Source organism: Otolemur garnettii, unplaced genomic scaffold, assembly GCF_000181295.1.
Source record: "Otolemur garnettii isolate 467f Iridium unplaced genomic scaffold, OtoGar3 scaffold00018, whole genome shotgun sequence".
Classification (NCBI taxonomy): domain Eukaryota; kingdom Metazoa; phylum Chordata; class Mammalia; order Primates; family Galagidae; genus Otolemur; species Otolemur garnettii.
The window spans coordinates 18,408,026-18,428,471 of NW_003852413.1; the positions used below are offsets into that span (position 1 = coordinate 18,408,026).

The window sequence follows — 20,446 nt, forward strand, 5'->3', positions numbered from 1 at the left end:
CCCTGAGAGATGGCCGCCACTACCCTGAGAGATGGCCGCCACTATCCTGAGAGACGGCCGCCACTTCCCTGAGAGATGGCCAGAAACAACCTGAGAGATGGCCACCATTACCCTGAGAGATGGCCAGAAACAACCTGAGAGATGGCCACCATTACCCTGAGAGATGGCCGCCACTACCCTGAGAGATGGCCACCACTAACCTGAGACAGCTGCCACTACCCTGAGAGACAGCTGCCACTATCCTGAGAGACAGCCAGAAACAACCGGAGAGATGGCCACCACTACCCTGAGAGACGGCCGCCACTACCCTGAGAGATGGCCACCACTACCCTGAGAGATGGCCGCCACTGCCCTGAGAGACGGCCACCACTGCCCTGAGAGATGGCCAGAAACAACCTGAGAGATGGCCACCACTACCCTGAGAGACGGCCACCACTGCCCTGAGAGATGGCCGCCACTGCCCTGAGAGACAGTTGCCACTACCCTGAGAGATGGCTGCCACTGCCCTGAGAGACGGCCCACCACTGCCCTGAGAGATGGCCACCACTACCCTGAGAGATGGCCACCACTACCCTGAGAGACAAATAGATCCTGAGACACTGAGGACTAACAACCAGAAACAGGGTTCTCAGCTTTGGTTCTTAGAGATGCCCATTAACACCGTAAGAGAAAGCAGCAATACCCAGAAGAGTGATCAGTGACACCCAGAAAGAGCAGTCTCCACATCCAAAGGGACGCCTGGTGACACCAGTGAGAAGGTCACTGATAATCTACACAGCCTGCAGGACACAGAGCACCTGAGCAGCACTCTGTTCTGGTTGAGTTTGGAGACCTAAGACCAACAGTGTCCCGAGGACACTAAGACCTAAGACCAATAGTGTCCCGGCCCAGTGTGGTGCTCAGCAGAGGCCACTCTGCTGTGCCTTCAATGACCAGAATCGGGTAAGCAGCAGGTGCCTGGCTGACTCTGACCAGACTCTGCAAGACACCACATCATCCCAGATGGCAGTGGTGTCAGACTGCCTAGATGTCTTGCTGGGAGGGTGGCAATGAGACCTCCTTCCCATGACTCCATGGCCCCTTCTGAGTTCCACAGCCTTTGTCTAGCTCTCCCTCCCTTCTCACCCCACTCAGTGGTGCTTGCTCTCCATCTGGGCTTCCTGAGCTGCCCCCCTAAGCCCCTAGCTGTACTCCAGCCGGGCCCCTCCAAGTACAGTCCCTGAACCAAAAACGTCGGCATCTGGATGCCGGCAGGAACCTTGAGAAAAGTGGACTCTTAAGCCCCACCCCATAACACTGAATTCGAGTCTTCTTTCTAGTAAGAAGCCAGATGACCCCTGACCACCCTAATATTTCAGAAGCCCTGTTCCAATCACCACTCACTCCTCCCGCTATAAGCAGTGAGCCCCTATCCCAAACTCAGACCCTCAAAGTTGCTTTCATGTCCCACCAAGGTGTGTCCTCCCAGGATTTGCTCTGGCCCAGACCCTTATCCTTCACAGAGCATGGGGGAGGGGGCTAGAACATGTGAGTGTGGGGCGCGGGGAGTCAGGGTAGTGCGGACAGTTATCATAGGGAGGGGATGGGGGAGGGTGCTGATGCACGGAGTGGGGGCTGGTGTGGGGTGGTGCTGGGGGCTCAGTGCCATCCCCTGGGGTGGGGCAGAGCATACACTAGACTTCCCATTTGGAGGCTTGTCCCCTGGGCACCTGGCCTTGGGGCATCCACTCAGGTCCCATTTCACACCTGACTTCTGAGAATCCAGTGTCTGCAACACCCCAGGGCGCTGGTGCTTAATTAGGCTTAGCCCAGGCCCAGTGCTGAGAAACCTGCCACTCTGTTAATTGGATACTTTCCTCTTTGCAGTTCCTGGAGTGGGGTGGAGTCCCGTGAGTGGGGAGGGGTCTGGCCAGGCTGGGGGCTGGCAGAAGGGGATGGCATTTTCACTAATTAAATTAATTACCCAGTGTGCCAGGCACCAGGCCAACAGAGGCTGCAGAGGAAAATGGTGGCAAAATCAGGCAGAGGTGGGTCATGACATCCTGGGGGAAAGGGGGTGTTGGTAAGGAGGGGGATGTCCATGTTACCCAGCCACCCTAGGTGCAGGTACAACCTTCCCTGATCCCACAGGTGACATGGGAGACAGAGGGGTGACAGATAGATGGGCCACAACACAGGCCAGCACCACCCTCCCATCTACCAGGAGGAAGAGATCTGAATAACTCTCAGCCATTTTAGGGGACTCAGTGAGGTTAAGTTACCTGCTCAAAGTCACACAGCATGAATGAGCAGACATCCAAACCTCCAAGGCCTTGCTGTCCCTGTTATACTGGCAAGGAGGGGCTGATGAGGCTGGGGGCACCTAATCCTCTCTCCATCCTAACCCTACTGATGAGGAGGAAAGACCCCTGTCCTTGCTGAGGTGGCAGTTGCAGGGCAGAGTGAGGAAGGCTGACCCACTGTCCTTGAGTCTTGGACAGGCGTTGCGGGAAGCAGGGCTGCTGAGCATCCCCTCAGCCAGCTGGAAGGGAGGGGCTTACATGAGAGCAAGAGGGACTTGGTGAACCAGGAAGACCTTTCCCTGACCATCGGGAGGGCTGCATGCTGGGAGGGGGCTCCAAGCAGCTGTGGCCTCTCTGGCTACGGGGACAGACGTCTGCTCCTCTAAGGTAGGGGAGAGGGCAGCTGGCGGCCTGACATCTAGCTGAGGATACATCTGCCTCAGGCTCTGCAGACCCAGTAGGGACATCAGAGCAGGAGTGGGTGTGAAGGAAGGCTGAACACTCCCATGTCTCTAGACACCATCCCCATGTGGACGTGAACGTGGTTTTGAGTCACCCACAGCACTGACCTGCTTTTTTGAGCATATCCCTGTTTCCCACCTCCTCTACTGTGCACCAGATCAGGAGTTCCCTGCCCCCACTCTACCCCAGCCCACCTCCTCTGGCCCAGCTAAGTTTCCTGATCCAGACCCCCACATTCCTCCCCCAGCTTCCTAGTAGGCTCACTGTGTGGGGGCTTAGCCACCTGGGGGCTATTTCTGCTTAGGTCAGATGGTCGTGGAGCCTGGTTCACCCTCCCCAGCCCTGGGTGGACCCGACAGCCTGGCCCATGGGATCTGAGATGCCAGGCAGCATCCCTCACCCCCCGGCATTCTTGTGCCCACCCTGCCAGAGCAGCACCATGAAAGAGCTCATCACTCTTTCGGGCTGAAGCGTTGACTTATCTTTGCAGCTTCAGAAAGGAGACAGCAGAGCCCAGGAGCTCAGCCACATGAGGCCGGGTACCTGAGGAGGGGCTAACCAAAGTGCTCAGGGCCGCGGTGGGCGGAGCTACAGGTGGGGGAATGTTCTTCCTCTATTAACCTAGTTTCACACCAGGCTCACCCAGTGGGCAAAAGTAGAGCCGGGCTCCAAAACCCCAGGTTCCAGGCTCTGACTCCCTCTGGCCACATGACCTTATATGAGTCACTCCCCACTTTTGGGCCCTCAGGCTCCCCATGTGTAAGATGAATGGGTTGCATTAGATCAGAGTTTCTCATTTTTACCCCATTAGAAGGTTCTCTAGAGGCATTTGTTAAAAATACAGATTCCTAGGTCCTCCCCAGACAATTCAGTCTATTAGGTGTTAGTGTGGGGACTTGTATTTGGACATGTGCTCTGGGTGATCTGCAGGTCTGGGAACCTCCAGATGGGAGAGAGGGTCTCAGGTCCCTTCCAGCTGAGATCTTTAGGGATGAGATTCCCAGGACTCTTCCACACGCTTTAAGCCTGGGGCCCTCAGACACCCTGGGACATCCACCCTCTGCCCTTTGACTCTCACCTTCCTTAGCACTCAATGAGAAAGTCAAGGGAGGTGGGGGGAAAGGGCAGGGGGACAGAGGACAGCAGTAACACCAGGAGGACGGATCTGTCTGTGCCTCTGCCACATGTCACTCTTAAGAGATGATTCATTGAAGCACTGTTATTAATAACTGAAGACTGGTTAAATAAACTACTGTACAATGTGATATTATGCAAATGTAAAAAAGAATAAAGATGCTATTTATGTACTGATATAAAACAATCTCCAAGATAGACGATTAAATGAAAAAAGCAAGGCGTGGAACAGTGTGAATAATATGCAACATTTGGGTAAAAACAAAAAACATACAAGGTGGCCATAAAATTCACGTACCATTTTAAATCACACACTATTTTAAACTGCATGTGAACTTTATGGCCACCCTGTATAATCACTGTATATTCAGAGAACATCTCAGGAAGAACTCTGCCCAGCCAGTGGCTAGGACCAGGGTGGCAGACACTGTATTCCCACTTGTATCCTTTGGATTTTGCAGTATCTATTCAAAAACATTTATATTTTTAAAAGTATCTCCAAGGGCTTTTTCAAACAGATCTGGTACCCCCATCCCTGGTTCTGATACGGCCCTGGTGTCTGGCCCTTTACATACCTCTCACGTGTCGGGAATGGAAACAGGTGGGAATGCCATGACTGTCTGGTCTGACCAGGGATAGTCCTCTGTCCAGTGCAAGCAGCCACCCAATGAGTGTGAACAGAAGGAAGAAGTAGGGGTGCAGCTCAGACCTCCCTAGGGATACCTGCTCCTGGGCTACTTCTAGGCTGACAGCACCTTCTCCCCAGCTTTGCTAAGGCAGGGCCTTGCCATTGGCCTCAGGCTCCCTGACACTGACTGGCCAGGAGCAGGCACAGAACTCTACTGGCCCCTGGCCCCCTAGTATGGGCAGCCTTGCTGGTGCAGCCTCACCTCCACATTGAGGATCTCCTGGCACTCAGAGTAATTCACACGAGCAGCCCAGCTGCCATTGGCCAGGCACTCCCGGTAGCCGTTGTCTGGAAGAAGAAGAGAGGGTCTGTGAGGGAAAAGCAGCCAGTCATCTATCTGTCCATTTGCCATCTACCCATCCATCTGGGCTAGCACAGGGCCTGCTGGCTGAGGGCTGTGAAGTGACTCTGGGGATAGGGGCTTCCTCTCTTCCCATCCTCCTGCCACACTGCGTCTGTTGGTATTGGGGGTCACTGGCTCCCCTAATGTCCACTTGTGGGCCACAGCTTTGCCCACCCAAGCTGGCACAATCAGGCCCAAAGAACTGGCCCATGGAAAGGTCTGCCCAGCTGCCTGGACTGTTTCCTTGCCAGCCCTTATGTGGTGGCAGATGACGTGGTGGGTGCTCTTCTGAGAAATCTCTGTTTGGGGGTCTTGGATGACAGTACAAGAATGGTGATATCTCATGAGTCAACTCTCACGAGGATATGCATGATATGATGATGGAAGGGTAAGTGGTGACAGCTGACATGGCAAATCTAAATGACAGAGTTTCTTGGGGCAGGACCACCCATAGAGAGGTTTATGAGGAACGTCCTCACATGGTGCGGGTGGCTCGCAGGGCAGGTCTGGTAGAAGGTCCCCATGCTGGCATTTTCCCACTGTGGGCCTCATGTTGGAAGGTCATAGGGTGGGAACATCCCCTGTGGAGGCTCTTGGACAGAAAATGACAGGCAGCAAGAGTGTGCTGGGGGATATCACACAGCTGGGCCCTACAGGGCGGGTGGCTGGTCACTGAGAGCTGCCAGGATTGCCGGGAGCCTGGCCCTGGGCACTTGGAGAAGGCAGGAGGGTGCAGAGAGGGAAGGCTCTGTGCAGCCCCCAGCCTGGACTGCAGCCCGGAGCTTATCACCTTGCAAGGAGATAGAGAGGGGCCTGCGGGCTGACATGATGCCTGGCTTTAGGGCTCTGGGAAGAAAGAGCCTCCCAAAGGCTCCCTCTCACCCTCCTACCTGCCTACTCACTTGAGCACCAGGGTCCTGAAACCCAGTAGGGAAGGGACCGGGGGAGCTCTAAATTCTGCTAGCAGAGGTTGCTCCACTCCACCGTGTACTCTGCTCTGGCAGCAGTGGCTCTAAACCTGTTTCCTTGAGTTAATTCTGGCTCTGACTCCAGGCAGTGCTGGCTGAGAGGGGAACTGAACCCTGAGCCATCTCCTAGAAGCCTCCCTTACTGCAGATTCCTGCAGGCCCTCGGGGCTGTGAGAGGGCAGGGAAGCTACCAAAGTCCCAGTGGTTAATTCTGGAGCCCTGCAGGGGAAGACAGTGCTAGGGAGCCAGAGGCCAGGGCCCGCGGTCGTCTGGCTCTGCTGCTGCTGGGTTGGGCCTTTTGAGTAACCTTTGGCCCCCTCTACTCCCTTATATAAAGAGGGGCTGGACCAGCAGATCCCCAAGAGACCAGACTGAGAGCCTGCCTCTGTTGGCAGCATCAGGGCAAGAGGGAGGGAGAGTTGAGGCCTGCCCTCCACCCTGCCCAGGAAGCTGGGCCAGGACTGGAAGGCTGCCAGGCCTCCTCTGCGCCCCCTCCCCTCTCCAGCCCTGTGCTGAGGCACCACTCTCACTGCAGCTTGCCAGTGGGGAAATCAGGTTAAATGGATTTTTAAAGCTCTGCCCAGCTTCCCTGTCAGTGGACCCAAGTCTCAGGCAGCACGAGCCCTTGGGCAGAGTTGGCGAAGAGGCTGCTGATTCTCTACTAATTGCTAAATGAGGGATGAGCTACCAGAGGGCTGAGGCTCCGTGGTGGGGGTTTCAGAGAGGTCTGGGGAATCCAGCTTCTGCCATGGACACAGGCTGCTCTGGAATGTCTGCAAAGAGAGGGCTTGGGGCAGAGGTCTGGCAGAGGGGCGTGGGGGCAGTGGGAGCAGTGCAGGTGGTTCCTACCTTAGGAGGAGAAGTATAAGATGATGCTATGAACCGGCCCCTAGACTAGTCAGCCTGGGGTCAAATCCTGGCACTATCCCCGCTAACTGTGTGTCCTTGGGTAAATCATACAATCCCTCAGCTTCCTTATCTGTTAAGTTAGAATGATCTTAATAACGGCTCCTACCTCAAAGGCTGAGTATTTTCAGTTAACATGTGTAAAGAGCTTGGGACTGTACCTGGCACCTGGTATTAGCTGTTATCTTTATTGTCTTGGAGCAGTATTTACATAAACTTACATGAGATTCAGAATGTGTCACTTGTCTCCATCAAAGGGACTACTGGTTGAGATTGCAGGAGGAGGCTCCCTGTGCTCAACGCTTCTCTTGGTATACCACGCGTGGGTGGGGGGGGGCCGGGACTCCCTCCCAAGGCCAGTTTAGTCAGAGAGAGAAGGCACTGATGGGAAGAAGGAGGTGACCCGAAAGAAACAGTCCCGATAAGTGGGGAGTGGTTGCCAGGGAGGATGCGACCTCCTTGTCTTTAATTGCTGAGCTGAGCAGTCCTCCCAAAGCATCACGGGAAAATGGATATTTTTGGAAATGCTTCCCATCCCTTTGAAGATCAGATGCAGCAGGAGGAGAACATTAAGGAGCAGGCCTGGAGGTCCTGGCAGCACCTCACCAGTGAATGAATTAATTAGTGACTAATGATTAGGGACAGCTCTGGGTTCCCACTTGCCTTTGATTGCCTGGGCGTGTTCACATCACCTCGTGCAGGGGCGTCTATGGCCCTGCCCTGATGTGCTGCCCCCACATTGAGAGACCGTTGCCTCTGCTTCTTTCCTGGTAGCTACGAGGATTAAGTGAGGGAGCCCAGAGACAGTTCACATAACTCCCCATCATCCTGCAGGTGGGGAAACTGAGGTCCAGGCTGGGATCCCTGGGCACCTTAACCAGTTACAACCAGAGCTAAGACAAGAACCCAGGACTCCTGGCTGCCACTTGAAGCAGGGTGTGTAGTAGTGCATGCCCAGACAATAAGGTCTGAAAACACCTACTTTGGGACGAAAGTGGAGGGAGCTTATTGTGGGTGGCCAAGGTGGTGATCACAGAAAGCCAGGCCATGCCCCACTCAGGAGGACAAGAAGGCAATGGGGAGCCACAGAAGGGTTGATTCCAAGCAAGAGTGTGACAGGGTCAGATCTAGAACCTTCAGCTGTGGTAGTGGCACTGGAGAATGAGGGCTGGTAGGGTCAGACATGACAATCCTTGTGCAGGTGGAACTGACAGGTGCTGATGCCTCCTCCCAGAGGGTCCCTGATGCACCAGCTCTGACACTGCCTACTTCCTGGGAACTCCAGAAGGACTACGGCCACAGCAACATGAGTGAGCAGTGGGAGGGCTCTGGTTCCTGGGTTCTGACCCTGCCTCCATGCTCTGTGATCTTGGATAGGTTATTAGCCTCTCTGTGTCTCAATTTCTTTATTGTAAAATGGGCCCCACCAACTTGCAGATTGGTCAACTGTAGCCCCCCAAACACTAGACAGACTCAGCCCAGAGGTCTCTGTCCCCTTCTTCCTTTCTGCATTTCCTCCCCTTGGTCCCCACACCCCTCCCAGTGTCTCTTCTCACTCTTCAGGTCCCTCCCATGGCCAGGACATGGTACAGACACATGAGGCTGTGTGATCTTGCTGTTTCAGCCTCCTGCCCAGCTCTGATGTCCCCTCTCCCCTGCTGGGCCCTCTCATACCTCCTTGGCCATAGCCCTCAGCCTTAATCCTCTTAATCCATCTGGTAGGGCGATGAGGAACAGAAGGAATTTGGGAGTTTGAGCTGGGAGTCTGAGAAGCATGTCATCCAGCCCTCTTGATCTTTGGGCAAGGGGCTAGAGGGCCCATAAGCGGGGAGGTCACACAGTGAGACTTGGAGCAAACAACCTAAGGTCTATGGTCACCCCTGGGTGTCCTCTTGGGGCTCTGAGATCAGGTACACCAGGCCTCAAAGGCCCAAAGAGGAGACCCCAATCCCAGGGATCTGGCCCCAACCCTACCCTGGGATAGGTTAGGGCAGCTGTTGCTCTCTTGATAAGCAGGCATTGAGTCATTGACAGGGGAGAGTAAATTAATTATGAGTGAGGCAGGTGGCACAACAAGGAGCTGCAAAGCCTGGCAGGGAGGTTCGGGGCCTCTAGGGAGCGAGGTGTTTACATGAGGATCAAGTATCTGAACAGACTCTGGGTCAGTCTTACCCCATTCCCACCCCGCCTATGGACCTGGGATGCAAGCTCAGCCCTCTGCCTATGGATCTAAAACTCTGTGTCCCCCATATCCAGACTGGAGGGCCCTGGGCAGGTCTCAGAACCTCTCTGAGCTTGGGGCTCTCATCCACCATATTAGGGCTATTCTGCTGAGTCCCTGCCCTACCCCACAGTATTGATATACCTCAAACAGATTAACCTGAAGTTTCTCAACTGGAGAAGAAAATGTCAGACCTAGATTCAAATTTCAGCTATTGACCTTGGGCAAGTTCCCTAACCTCTCTGAACTGCAGAGGCCTTTGTTATATAACGGGTGAGAGTGTCTTCCAGGAGTATCATTATACGCACCACTAATGAGCGCAGATGCCCAGCAGAGCACAGAGCTAGCCTTTGGCACATGATAGCTACACCCACAAGAGTTATTGTTATTATTATTGTTATTTTTCCCACCTCCAAGCTCTCCCCAACCTGTCCCACCTCCCAGAAAATGGTCCACCTTCCACCCTCTTCCTTACTTGTGGTGTTGTATCGGACACCATAAAAAAAGGCAGGGCAGGGCCGAACCACCAGCTGCCCTGCGGGACTCCGGGGCCAGCAGGTGCCAATGAGGTCCACGGATGCGTTGCACTGCAGTCCTGGAGGCAGAAATGGCTGGTGAGGCAGAGCACGATTCCCTCCCAGGCCCCAGACAGGCGGAGGACATTCCAGAGTCCTGCCCACCTTCCAACTGGCTCACAATCACATGCCAATTAGGGACAGGACAAGAGCAATGACCTCAGTGCACAAACGAGCATATCCTATGCAGGGGCAACAGAAGAAATGTAAATTTAATACTAAGGCACTAGGGAGCCAGTGTGGGTTCCAGAGCAGTGGAGGAACAGAGATGGCTGGAGTGGTAGTAAAATAAGGTCCTGGCTGGCATTTGGAGGAAGGCTGGGCAGGCTTTAGGTCCCCTGCTCTGCAGCCTGAGGATACTTCTCTTATCTCCTCACGTGGTGACAGCATAGGGCTCTGAGGCTTCACAGGAATACCCCGGAATGGGCCCAGCCAACCACTGGCCCAGCCCCCCCACATGTCTCTGGAACCAAACCATATCCATCCAGCCCTGCCGGAAAGAACCAGCATCCAGGTGGCCTGATAACCATACTTACTGAGCACACACTGTCCTATATGTGTACTGGCCCCTAAAATAGGATTCACCAAGGGGACTGTGCAGGGGGAAAGGGAGGCAGATACCATCTGGGGAGTGGAAAGGGCACTGAACTTGGAGTCTGGGCCTATGGCTTCAGAATGGACTCTGTTCTGCTACTAATTTGCTGTGTGACCATAGGCAAGTCATTTGCCTTCTCTGCGCCTTAGTGTCTTCAACTATAATAAAATAACGTGGTTGAGATAGATCAGAAATTCTTACTCTTGGTCTACTAGAAGCTTCAAGGATTCATAGAGACCCTGAATATAATAAAAATTTTGTTATTATAGGTATTTTAATGGAAAAAAGGGCTCATGGCTTTCATTAGAGTCTCAAAGGGGTCTGTGACTCTAAAGAGCTATAAACAGCTAAACTAGAAAGAGGATGTCAAAGGCTCTTTCCAAATATTTGCTTTCTAGAGGATATAGATAGATGGATAGTTTGGGGCTGTGTTGAAGCCTCAGTGACACTTCAGGAGAGTAGGGGCAGGATGGGGGCTGAGCACCTCTGGCACAGTCCTGGCACTCCTCCTGAGGCTGCCCCCTTCTTTCTCTGCCTTCTGATGCCCCTCTCAGCGTGAGGTTGGCACACCAATCTTGTTGAGACCCAGTGCCCCCAGGTTAATAATCTGGAATTGGCATAAGAATGCAAACAAGCTGGGAGAGTCATGAACCAATGGAGGGGGGGGCAGCCTCTGCTGGCCTGGGCTGAGGCCTTAGCAGCTGCCAAGCCCTGGCTGAGGTCTGCCTGCCATCTCCTCTCTAAATTAGCCTGTCCCCAATCTCTCAGGAAACAGCACCGGGTTAAATTGGCTTTCTTTCCCTGCTGGACGCAGGGCAGTACTTAGCAGCACTTGCACCAAATGCTGTTTTTTCTTTCTAATCAAAGCTATTCATAGGGTGTTTTTGCAAATCAGGGCTCAGGGGGCAGAGGCCTTAAGGCCAAGTGGCTTAATTGAAAGAGAAAGAAATCTGGATTGGGGCTAATGGACATGAGGTGACAGCAGGCCAGGCAGCTAGAGTGGGCCAAGCCTGGGTGCTATGCCACAGTGGAGCCTCTGTGAATGTCATCACAGAGCAGTAGAGGAAGCAGTACAGTGACGAAGCAGGGCCATCCATGGCAAGGGTATGCCAGGGTGGGATTTGAACCATCTTGGATCGTGAGGTGCTGGGCCGGGAAGAACGGGTGTCATAGAGAGGGGAGGACCATATTATAAACTGTGTTTGGCTGTTTCAAAGCTCTTCTTCATCTACTTCGTTTGATCTCCATATACCTTGCAAGTTTTTTTTTTATTATTATTTTTTTGAGACAGAGCTTCAAGCTGTCACCCTGGGTAGAGTGCATGGCATCACAGCTCACAGCAACCCCTACCTCCTGGGCTCAAGCAATTCTCTTGCCTCCACCTCCCAAGTAGCTGGGACTACAGGTGCCCGCCACAATGCCCCTGCTATATTTTGGTTGCAGCCGTCTTTGTTGTTTGGTGGGCCTGGGCTGGATTCGAACCCCCCAGCTCAGGTGTATGTGGCTGGCGCCTTAGCTCCTTTTCATGGGTGAGGAAATTAAGGCCCGGGGAAGTTAAGTGACTTTCCCAAGGACATGAGTCAACAATTCAAAGAACTCACAGGCAGATGTTTTGGACTCTGACTCCAGTGCTCTTTCTATCATACCATATTGTATGTTAATGAGGAGCGGTGATAGTGCAGGAGTCTGCAAGAAGGGGATAGCATTTGAGGGCTGACTGTGCCAGGCACAGCCAGGTGCTTGGTATGCACCACATCATTTAATGACACAGCCTTCCTCAGTGCATTGCTCATTCATTCACTCACCACATCTACTGATCTAGGCACAGGGAGGTCTAAACAGGATGTCCTATGTGACAGTGTCTGGAATGGTGCTGAACTAACGCATCTTCTCTGTCAGTGTGGCATTTCCCTCCTTCCTCCCTTCTCTGGATAGTTTCCCTGCTCTCCTTCTGCAAAGAATAGATGGCAGGCAAGGACCCGACACAAGCCACAGCCAGGACCAGGCCAGAGGCAGGGAAGGCCACTGAGTGAATGCGCTTCTTGGCCTGGAGAACCCAGCATGGGCCAATGCCAAGCACCCTCAGTGCCCCAACCACAGCCCTGTCCCTGCCCACAGATGGTTCTCAGACACCAGAGGTGGGCAGGGCAGAACACCACACACCTAGTCTGTGGTTTGGATTCTACAGCACCAACGATGCTAATTCTCTGTTTTATAGATACGAAAACTGAGGCCCAGGTAGCCAAATTGCTTAGTCCAAGATACCAAGCCAAAGGCACCAAGACGCAGAAGAGGATATCGAACACCAGTTTTTGACCTAAGCTCAGGGCTCCTAACACCGCACCCAGGTGGCCCCAACTGAAGTACCCCACGTTTGCCCCCAGGTTCCTGCCACCTGCAGCTTAAGAACGCTTAGTGGAGGTGGCCCCAGGAACACAATAATGGGCGGGACCTTTACGTTAAAAGCGCAGAAATCCTGGAGGGAATGAAAGTCTGTATCAGACAGTTAGAAAAGGAGAGGCTGCGAGAACGGAGAAGAGAAGCCAAAGGAAATTGGCCAGAGGAAAAGATCCCCCTTCCCCAGAGCAAAAAAACCTAGAGCTGGGTGGGCGGGGTTTGGGAAAGGGAGGAGCAAATGGGCGTGGCCAAAGCACCAGGGCCAATCAGGAGCGGCGGCAGAAGTACAGCTATGCTTGCACTAGTGGGCTTGTCCAAGTGGTTTCACAGAGCAGGTGGAGGAAGGAGAGAAGAGAGCAGTAAAGGTAGGGTGGAAGAAGAACGGAGGAAAGCCTCAGAGATCGAGGGCAGGGAGGAGGCAGCAGGGCAAGGCCTCAGGAGACATGTTCCTGGCAAGACGGCACTGCCCTGCCCTGGGGTTGCCTCACGGGCTTGGCGCCCTCCTGCAACATGCGCTGCCTAGGAGTGCCTGCAGCTCTCACCAGGATTTCGGCGCACTGCCCCGAGGGGAAGGAGGGGAGCAGGGGTGCCAGGGCCTGGGGAGGGTAAGTTCCGTGGATGTGTAGGACTTGGGCAGGAGGGGACCAACAATTGTTGAACACTGCTATATACTAGGCACTGGTATATTTTACATTACAAAATTCGTGCCACTCATTCAATCCATTTAACTACTCTTTGAGGTGGAGAAAAGAGGGGGAGGAGTAAAGCCAGGATGGCAACAGAAGAGCCAGGAAAGGAAGATGAAACAGAGAGAAGACAGTATAACACTGGGAGAGGCAGACAGAAGTCACAAGAAGTTTAGCGAAAGATCGTTTCAAGGGTGCTGGGGACAGGGAGGGTATTAATCTACCAGCTGGGAAGAGAAGGCGGAAAGTCAATCTCTGTGTCACTCAACCTGGTGACTGTACAGAACCTCAAGGTCAGGGCTGTAGGACTCTGATTCTTGAGGCTATGTCCCAGTGCCACAAACGTCCAATCTCTCCTGCTTTCCTGGCTAGGGGGTGGTGGTGGAGGTGGAATTTTCCCACATGGATATCGTAATTCTGGGATGAGGAATGAACAAAGTAAGCCTGCCTTGTAAACAGCCAAGCGAAATTTACCCACCGCAGCACAAAGCTCAGCTACCACTAGGAGCCGACGCCTTCTACAACTCCCTGTCCCACAGCGCCCCTCCTGGTCAGTGAAGGCATAGATGGGGAGAGTTTTAACAAGTACAAGGCCCTCAGTATGGCTGGGTTCTGCATCTGTGGAATCAACCAGTGAAAGACAGAAAATACGTGAAAATAAAAGTACACTGAACATATACAGGCTATTTTTTCTTGTTATTATTCCCTAAACAATACAGTTTAACAATTATTTGCATAGCATTTACATTGCATTAGGTATGGTAAGTAATGTAGCGATGATTCCATATACAGGAAGATACACGTGGGTTGTATGCAAATAACATATCATTCAGGACTTGAGCATCTGAGGATTTTGGTGTCCCAAGGGGACTCTGGCACCAATCCCCCATGGATACCAAGGGACAGCTATTTTACTACCTAAGAAATGTTCTAGGGGCTGGTGATATAATAATGAATAAAATAAATGTCCTGCCCTCATGGTGCTTATATTCTAGTGGAGAGAAAGCAAACCCCCTCCTTACATACACAAACACATTTGTTAACCACTGAGAAATACTGTGAAGAAAAGCTAAATGGTGCAAGGAGATGAAGCCTGACAGGTGCTATTTTAATTTGGTGGTCTCTAAAATACTAAAATTGGCCCGGCATGGGGGTGGCTCACGCTGGTAATCCTGGGATTACCAGGATTACTCTGGGAGACTGAGATGGGTAGATTGCTTGAGCTCAGGAGTTCAAGAACAGCCTAAGCAAGAGTGAGACCCTGTCTCTACTAAAAATAGAAAAATTAGCTGGGTGTTGGTGTAGGGGCCTATAGTCCCAGCTATTTGGGAAGCTAAGGCAAGAGGATCGCTTGAGCCCAAGAATTTGAGGTTACTGTGATCAATGATGATGCCATGGAACTCAACCCAGGGTGACTAAGTGAAACTCTATATTAAAAAAAGAAAGAGAGAGAGAGTGAAAGATGGAAAGAAAGAAAGAAAAAAAGAAAGAATTAAAATTTAAGCTGAGACATAGAGGAACAAGGGAGCTAGGTGCATACACAGGGAAAGAATATTCTAGGCAGAGGGAATGGCAAACACAAAGGCCCTGAGGCACATGTGTGCCTGGTGTGTCTGAAGTGCTGACTTTCCTATCATTCAGTGGCTCACCCCCTCATTGTTAGGGCGGTAAATCTCCCTTTCTCTCTCTTTTTTTGCAGTTTTTGGCCAGGGCTGGGTTTGAATCCTCCACCTCTGACATATGGGGCCAGCGCCCTACTCCTTTTGAGCCACAGGTGCTTCCCTGGGTGGTAAATCTCCTGGTTGGGGATGGCGGCAACCTGGTCACCATGGGCCTTCATGTGGGGGGTGGTCTGGGGCGCCACCAGGCCAAAAGTCAAGCAGGCTAAAAGAATGCATAAAATAAGTCCTCTGTCTTCCTCCTTCCCCACACATGCACACAGCAAAGGCACATGGGAGCACTGTGGTCAGACTGCCCCAAATCACTATGAATCGAGGGAAGAGGAGAGGGGAACAGGATGAGGGCTCCCACCTGCCTCTGGAAGAAGCCTGCTAAGTCAGGGCGGGGGCTACTTTAATGAATAGATAAGAACCCTTTGAAGGTGGCCTATTTAATGTTCATGCACAATTGGACGCTGGTTTCTTCCCCAAGTAGGTTATACAGTTTCCTTCCCATCAGGCTGAGGGTCTAAATGTGCTCAGCTTATCACTTCACAAGGAAACTGGAACCTGGCTCCTATCCCAGTTATGTTGGGTCTTCCATCAGGGTCTGAATGAACCACGAGGTAAGCGGGCACTTGGTAGCAGCCCTGGCTGGGAAGCCTATCCCCCCTACATTTGGTTTAAACCCAGGAGGGACTCAACCAAGGCTATCCAGAGGGGAGCAGGCAGGTGGTCCAAGGGCAGCCTCTGAAACACACATTCTTGCCCATTCAGATAAATGTGCTGCTGGGATGGCTGGGCAAAGCTCCTGCCTGGGTTGTCTGCCATGGAGAGGGTGGCAGAGGGCAGGCAGAAAGTCCTGCCTGGTCTTTGCTCTGCCACCTTGTGGTTGAGCTGCCTCCTCCTCTTTGGCTGGGCAGAGAAGAAACGAAGCCTTTGTGTACGGTGTGAGATATATCAGGACAAATGGATGGGAGCCTCCCATCCTGTGGGCTTGGGGGCTCTTTGGTTTTGCATCCCCAGTACCTAGTACAGTGCCAGGCACGTAGTAGGTGCTGAGGAAACTTTCAGGCCATGTGTAAACCTAACATGGTATGGGAAACTCAGGGTTGATGTTGCACCTCTAGATGACTGACTGTGCTGAGCCCTGGGAACCATGGCTTCCTGGGGAGCAATGTAAAAAAGTGTGGTTCTGGTGTTACAGTCTGGAATCAGGCCCACTGGGTTTAAATCTTGGGGCCATGGCTCAGTGACTGTGTATGCCTGAGCAAGTTACTTAATCTTTGAGACTCAGTTTCCTCTCCTGTAAAATGGGGAGAAAAACACTTCCTGACTATACTGTTCTGATGACTGAATGAGATTAAAGCACTTAGGATGGTATCCAACACATAGTCAGCACTGAATAAACCCCAGCTATTATTAATTATTATCATTCAATGTTTTAGGACTGGAGATGGGAACTGATGACCCCAGGTCCTTGTCCACTCTGATTCCATTCATCTGTAATGTCATTAGTTCATAATTCTATTAATTTCTGGCATTGTCATACTCATGCTATGATTTTATGAATTGCCAAGTCTGTGATCTGCTACATGACGGGACCTCAGCCCTGGAGAGCCCCCTTCTCCCTGCTTCTGGCATGAGGCATGTGAAAGGCCCCCCAAAGACCCTGGCTCAGTGCCAGCCGCCCCGGCCAGACGCCCATCCATCTGTCCCAGTCCTTCTGCCCCACCCTCACCATCTGTCTCTACCAGTGCCCATTGGTCTGGGTAGGTCTCAGAGTCAAAAGACAAATGACACATTATCAGAGGCCATTGTGGAGGGTGATGGATCGTGTGCCATGAAGACAGGCTGCCTGGGCCAGGCTGGGGGTGGGGGCATAGAGTGCAAATCACTGGGGGAATGAACACCATTCATCACAGACTACTGCCTCCAAGGACAGGTGACAACTGCATGGGCCCAGGGATGTCACTGCTCCTGAGCATAAACAAACTCATAGATCCTGACCAGGGCATAGGAGTTGGAGTTTGGAGCAGGGCCTTTCCTGCCAGGCCCAGCATCTAAGTTTGTCTCCTCCTTCCCCATCCCTCTCCCCCAGAACTCCAGACCTTGCTCAAAAACTTTCTTCCCTGTTCCCCACAGCCCAACATAACTGCCTTTGTGACCAGATGCTCTGGATTCCCAGTACCTCCCCAGCCTTACCATTCTTCCCTCTTCACCCCTCCCTGGTCCCGCCACCAAACCCACCCACTGGTCCTTGGTTAACTCTTGCTTTGGCTCAGGGCACTGGCTCTTTTCTGCCAGTTCACACTGAGAGTCTCTCTTAAAATACACCTTGAAACCTCCTCCTTCAGGGAGCCTTCTTGGATTTGTACCACCCCAAACCTAACCTCCCTGCCACCTCCATTGTAATAAGCAATTCATGGCAAGTACCTTCTATTCATTCAGCTATATAGTAAGTTTTTTAAGTCTGCTGATGTCACCCACAGTAATAATAACTTACAGGGGCATGGCACACTAGTTTGTGAAATATTGCCACAAAACTTAGTGTATTTAATCTCATAACAGACCCTTGAGGCAGGTGCTACCCCCACCCTTTATAGTTAGGTAAAGTGAAGCTCAAGGGTTGAGAACATCCCTATAGCTGCCAGTACCCCCCTGCCCTGTGCCAGGACATGACTGAGCACCTGTTATGAGCCAGCATAGGAACCCAGTCTGTCTTCTCCAAGTCATTTGTCATTCCTCTACCCCCAGGCCCTCCCTAGTGAAGCAGCTGCTCTGAGCTGTGGAAGCCTCCTGTCCTTGCAGGCCCAGCTGCAGAAACAAATGCCTCCCCTCCTGCTGATAACACTTGAGTCTGCTTCTCCACTAGCACATGTCTTGCACTCGCCACCTCTTAGCACGTGCATTTGTGGACTTGACTCTTGGACTAAACTGCGAGCCCCTGTTTGATCTCTCAGTGCCTTATATGATGTCTGCTGCATAGTAGGTGCTCAATTAATAAGGTGGAACAGGTTAAGGAGAGAAATGAAGAGGAAGATAGGCTTGGCACCTGTAGCTCAGTGAGTAGGGCACCAGTCACATACACCAAAGCTGGCGGGGTCAAGCCCAGCCTGGGCCTGCTAAACAACAATAACAACTGCAACCAAAAAATAGCTGGGCCTTGTGGCAGGCACCTGTAGTCCCAGCTACTCGGGAAGCTGAGGCAAGAGAATCGCTTAAGCCCAAGAGTTTGAGAGCTGTGACGCCACGGCACTCTACCGAGGGGGTGACACAGTGAGACTTTGTATCAAAAAAGAAAAAATGAAGAGGAAGATAAATTCCCAGAGGACCCTCAGGTGTGAGGGACCCTCTTCAGTTTTGCCTGGCAGCAGCCATCCCCAAGATCACACCAAAAGCCAGAAAAGGCATGGCTTTGGGCGCCTACCAGTGCCACGTACTGGCTGTGTGATCCTGGAGGAGTTACATAACTCTTCCGTGACTTAGTTTCCTCGTTTGTACAAATGTCAGGTTTTAAACTCCTGTGAGGGTGAAATGAGATGATTAAAAGCACTCTGTAAGCAGTGAAGTTCCACAGGCCTTAGTCACACCTGCAGTGATGCAGTCTTTTTTTTCGGGGAGGTACAGAGCACATGCTAGAGGCCACATCTGAAGCCGGGATGCCTGGGCTCCACTCACTGCTCCGGCACTTACTTGTTCTTCTCTGTGCCTCAGTTTCCTTACACGCAGATAAGGATAACAGCAGCTACCCCTGAAGGACCTTGTGAGAACTGAGTTAACTTATGTCACATCCTGGAACAGGGCCTAGCACATAGTTAGCACCATAGAGTATCATACTCTGGGCATCGTTAGCAGCGGAAGCAGCAGCCTTTCTTCCTCACCTCACGCCTCCCAAGTCACAGCCTAGTAGCCAGAGCGGAGCTGCCACTGCCTGGTGCCCTCACTAAGGCAGAGAAGAGAGCCACTGGTGTGCTTGCTGCGGGTTCCTCCTGTGCCCACAGTGGGTGCTGGTAACCACTCGAAGCTTTCTTTCCCACCAAACTCACACCTAACTTCAGGATCCTTCTCAACACGGCACTCCCAGGTGATATGAAGAATTGCCTGGAGCCCTGGGGAGAAAATCTCTCTGCTGCTTATACTTTAAGGTCTGGTCTGTGCGCAGGCCTTGGGAGACCTGGGGCAGGAGGCACTGTAGTGGCCTAGAGCCTTGCAGGAGTGGGTTGGGGGGACTCACCTGAGATGTTGCTAGCTGGAGACAGACTCTCGCAGTGCTGGTCCTGGAGGGAGGCGGACACAGGGTTCAGCGCCAAGAGGAGAAGGGCCTGTGGGCGCAGGGAAGTAAGGGCATGGTTAGTCTGGTACCATGAGCAGTCTGGACTATGATTTCCTGTCTCCCCTCCCGTCCCTATCACAGATCCAGTCTCTCCCGGATACTTGCCCCCACTTCTCTTCCCTCCCTCCAGGTCCTCTCTGCCTGGCAGGCCTGAGTTGCACATGGAGGAGCTTGGAAGAGATGCTGATACAAGAAGGAGCCAGAGCTTCCAGGACAGTGAATTTTATCCCATTGTGGGGGATAGACTGCTGCAGCGGGAAGCCACCTCCAACCACATGGGATCCCAAGCATGGCCCAACCATGTCCCCATCCACACACACACACACACACACACACACCCCTCTCACAATGGGCTCACAGATTCTCATTACTGCACCTGCCTCTCCTCACTCCCCCTCCCTCCAGAGGTAGCCTCTTGTCAGGGAACTGCTTCTGGGACCCTCAACCACACCTGACTAATTACCAGTCACTAAAACTGTGCCTTGGCAGTTTATCAGGTGCTTTTATTTTACTTTTTTTTTTTTTTTTTTTGCAGTTTTTGGCCAGGGCTGGGTTTGAACCCACCACTTCCGGCATATGGGGCCGGTGCCCTACCCCTTTGAGCCACAGGTGCCACCCTATACATTTTTTATTATACATGGCACTCACTTCTCCCTGGGGCTGACGTGGCTGTGCCTATTTGCAGATGAGGAGACCGAAGCCCAGAGAGGTAAGGGATAGATGTGTTTAGCAAAATAGCTACCCTATTCCAGGGGTAACTTTTGCCCTTTAACCTTCCTGAGAGCTCTGTGTCACTCTGCTTCAGATTTTCAGCCTAATTAGGAGGAGAGTGGTATTGGGGCCCATGCCTGGAGGCCTGTTCCTTCTTCAAATAACACCCCCACATAATCATTGTGACTTTTTCCTTGAGGTTACCACACCTTCTAAGGATTTGGAGTCAAAAGAGAGAGAGTTGGTGTCCAGTCCCTAGTTTCGCTGTGTTGCCCTAAACAGCTTACTTGACCTCTCTGTGCTTAAGAAACTTCACCTATAAAAACAGGTTTAATCATCCTCCCTCCGAGGCTTACATGAAATACCAAAACATGTTCTGTGAGGGTGGGGATTGTTTTATTCATTGCACTCAAATTTGCAGACTAAATTAATGAAATTGTATAACATTGTATTTCTAGTATACAATTGGCACTCAAAAGAACAT

The 20,446-nt window shown here is 52.2% G+C and overlaps 1 protein-coding gene across 3 annotated transcripts in view; it reads right to left on the reverse strand.

Moving 5' to 3' along the window:
• CRHR1 (corticotropin releasing hormone receptor 1) overlaps positions 1-20,446 on the reverse strand; it is a 47,894-nt gene that overhangs the window by 7,645 nt on the left and 19,803 nt on the right. For 2 of the 3 annotated variants that reach the window (XM_003786231.1, XM_003786229.2), the window contains exons 2-4: positions 19,153-19,240; positions 9,480-9,599; positions 4,769-4,854 (exon numbers count right to left, since the gene is read on the reverse strand). In XM_003786231.1, the coding sequence (XP_003786279.1) occupies positions 4,769-4,854; positions 9,480-9,599; positions 19,153-19,240 (294 nt within the window). The remainder of the gene's footprint in view (positions 1-4,768; positions 4,855-9,479; positions 9,600-19,152; positions 19,241-20,446) is intronic. The other variant, XM_003786230.1, reaches the window with a different exon arrangement.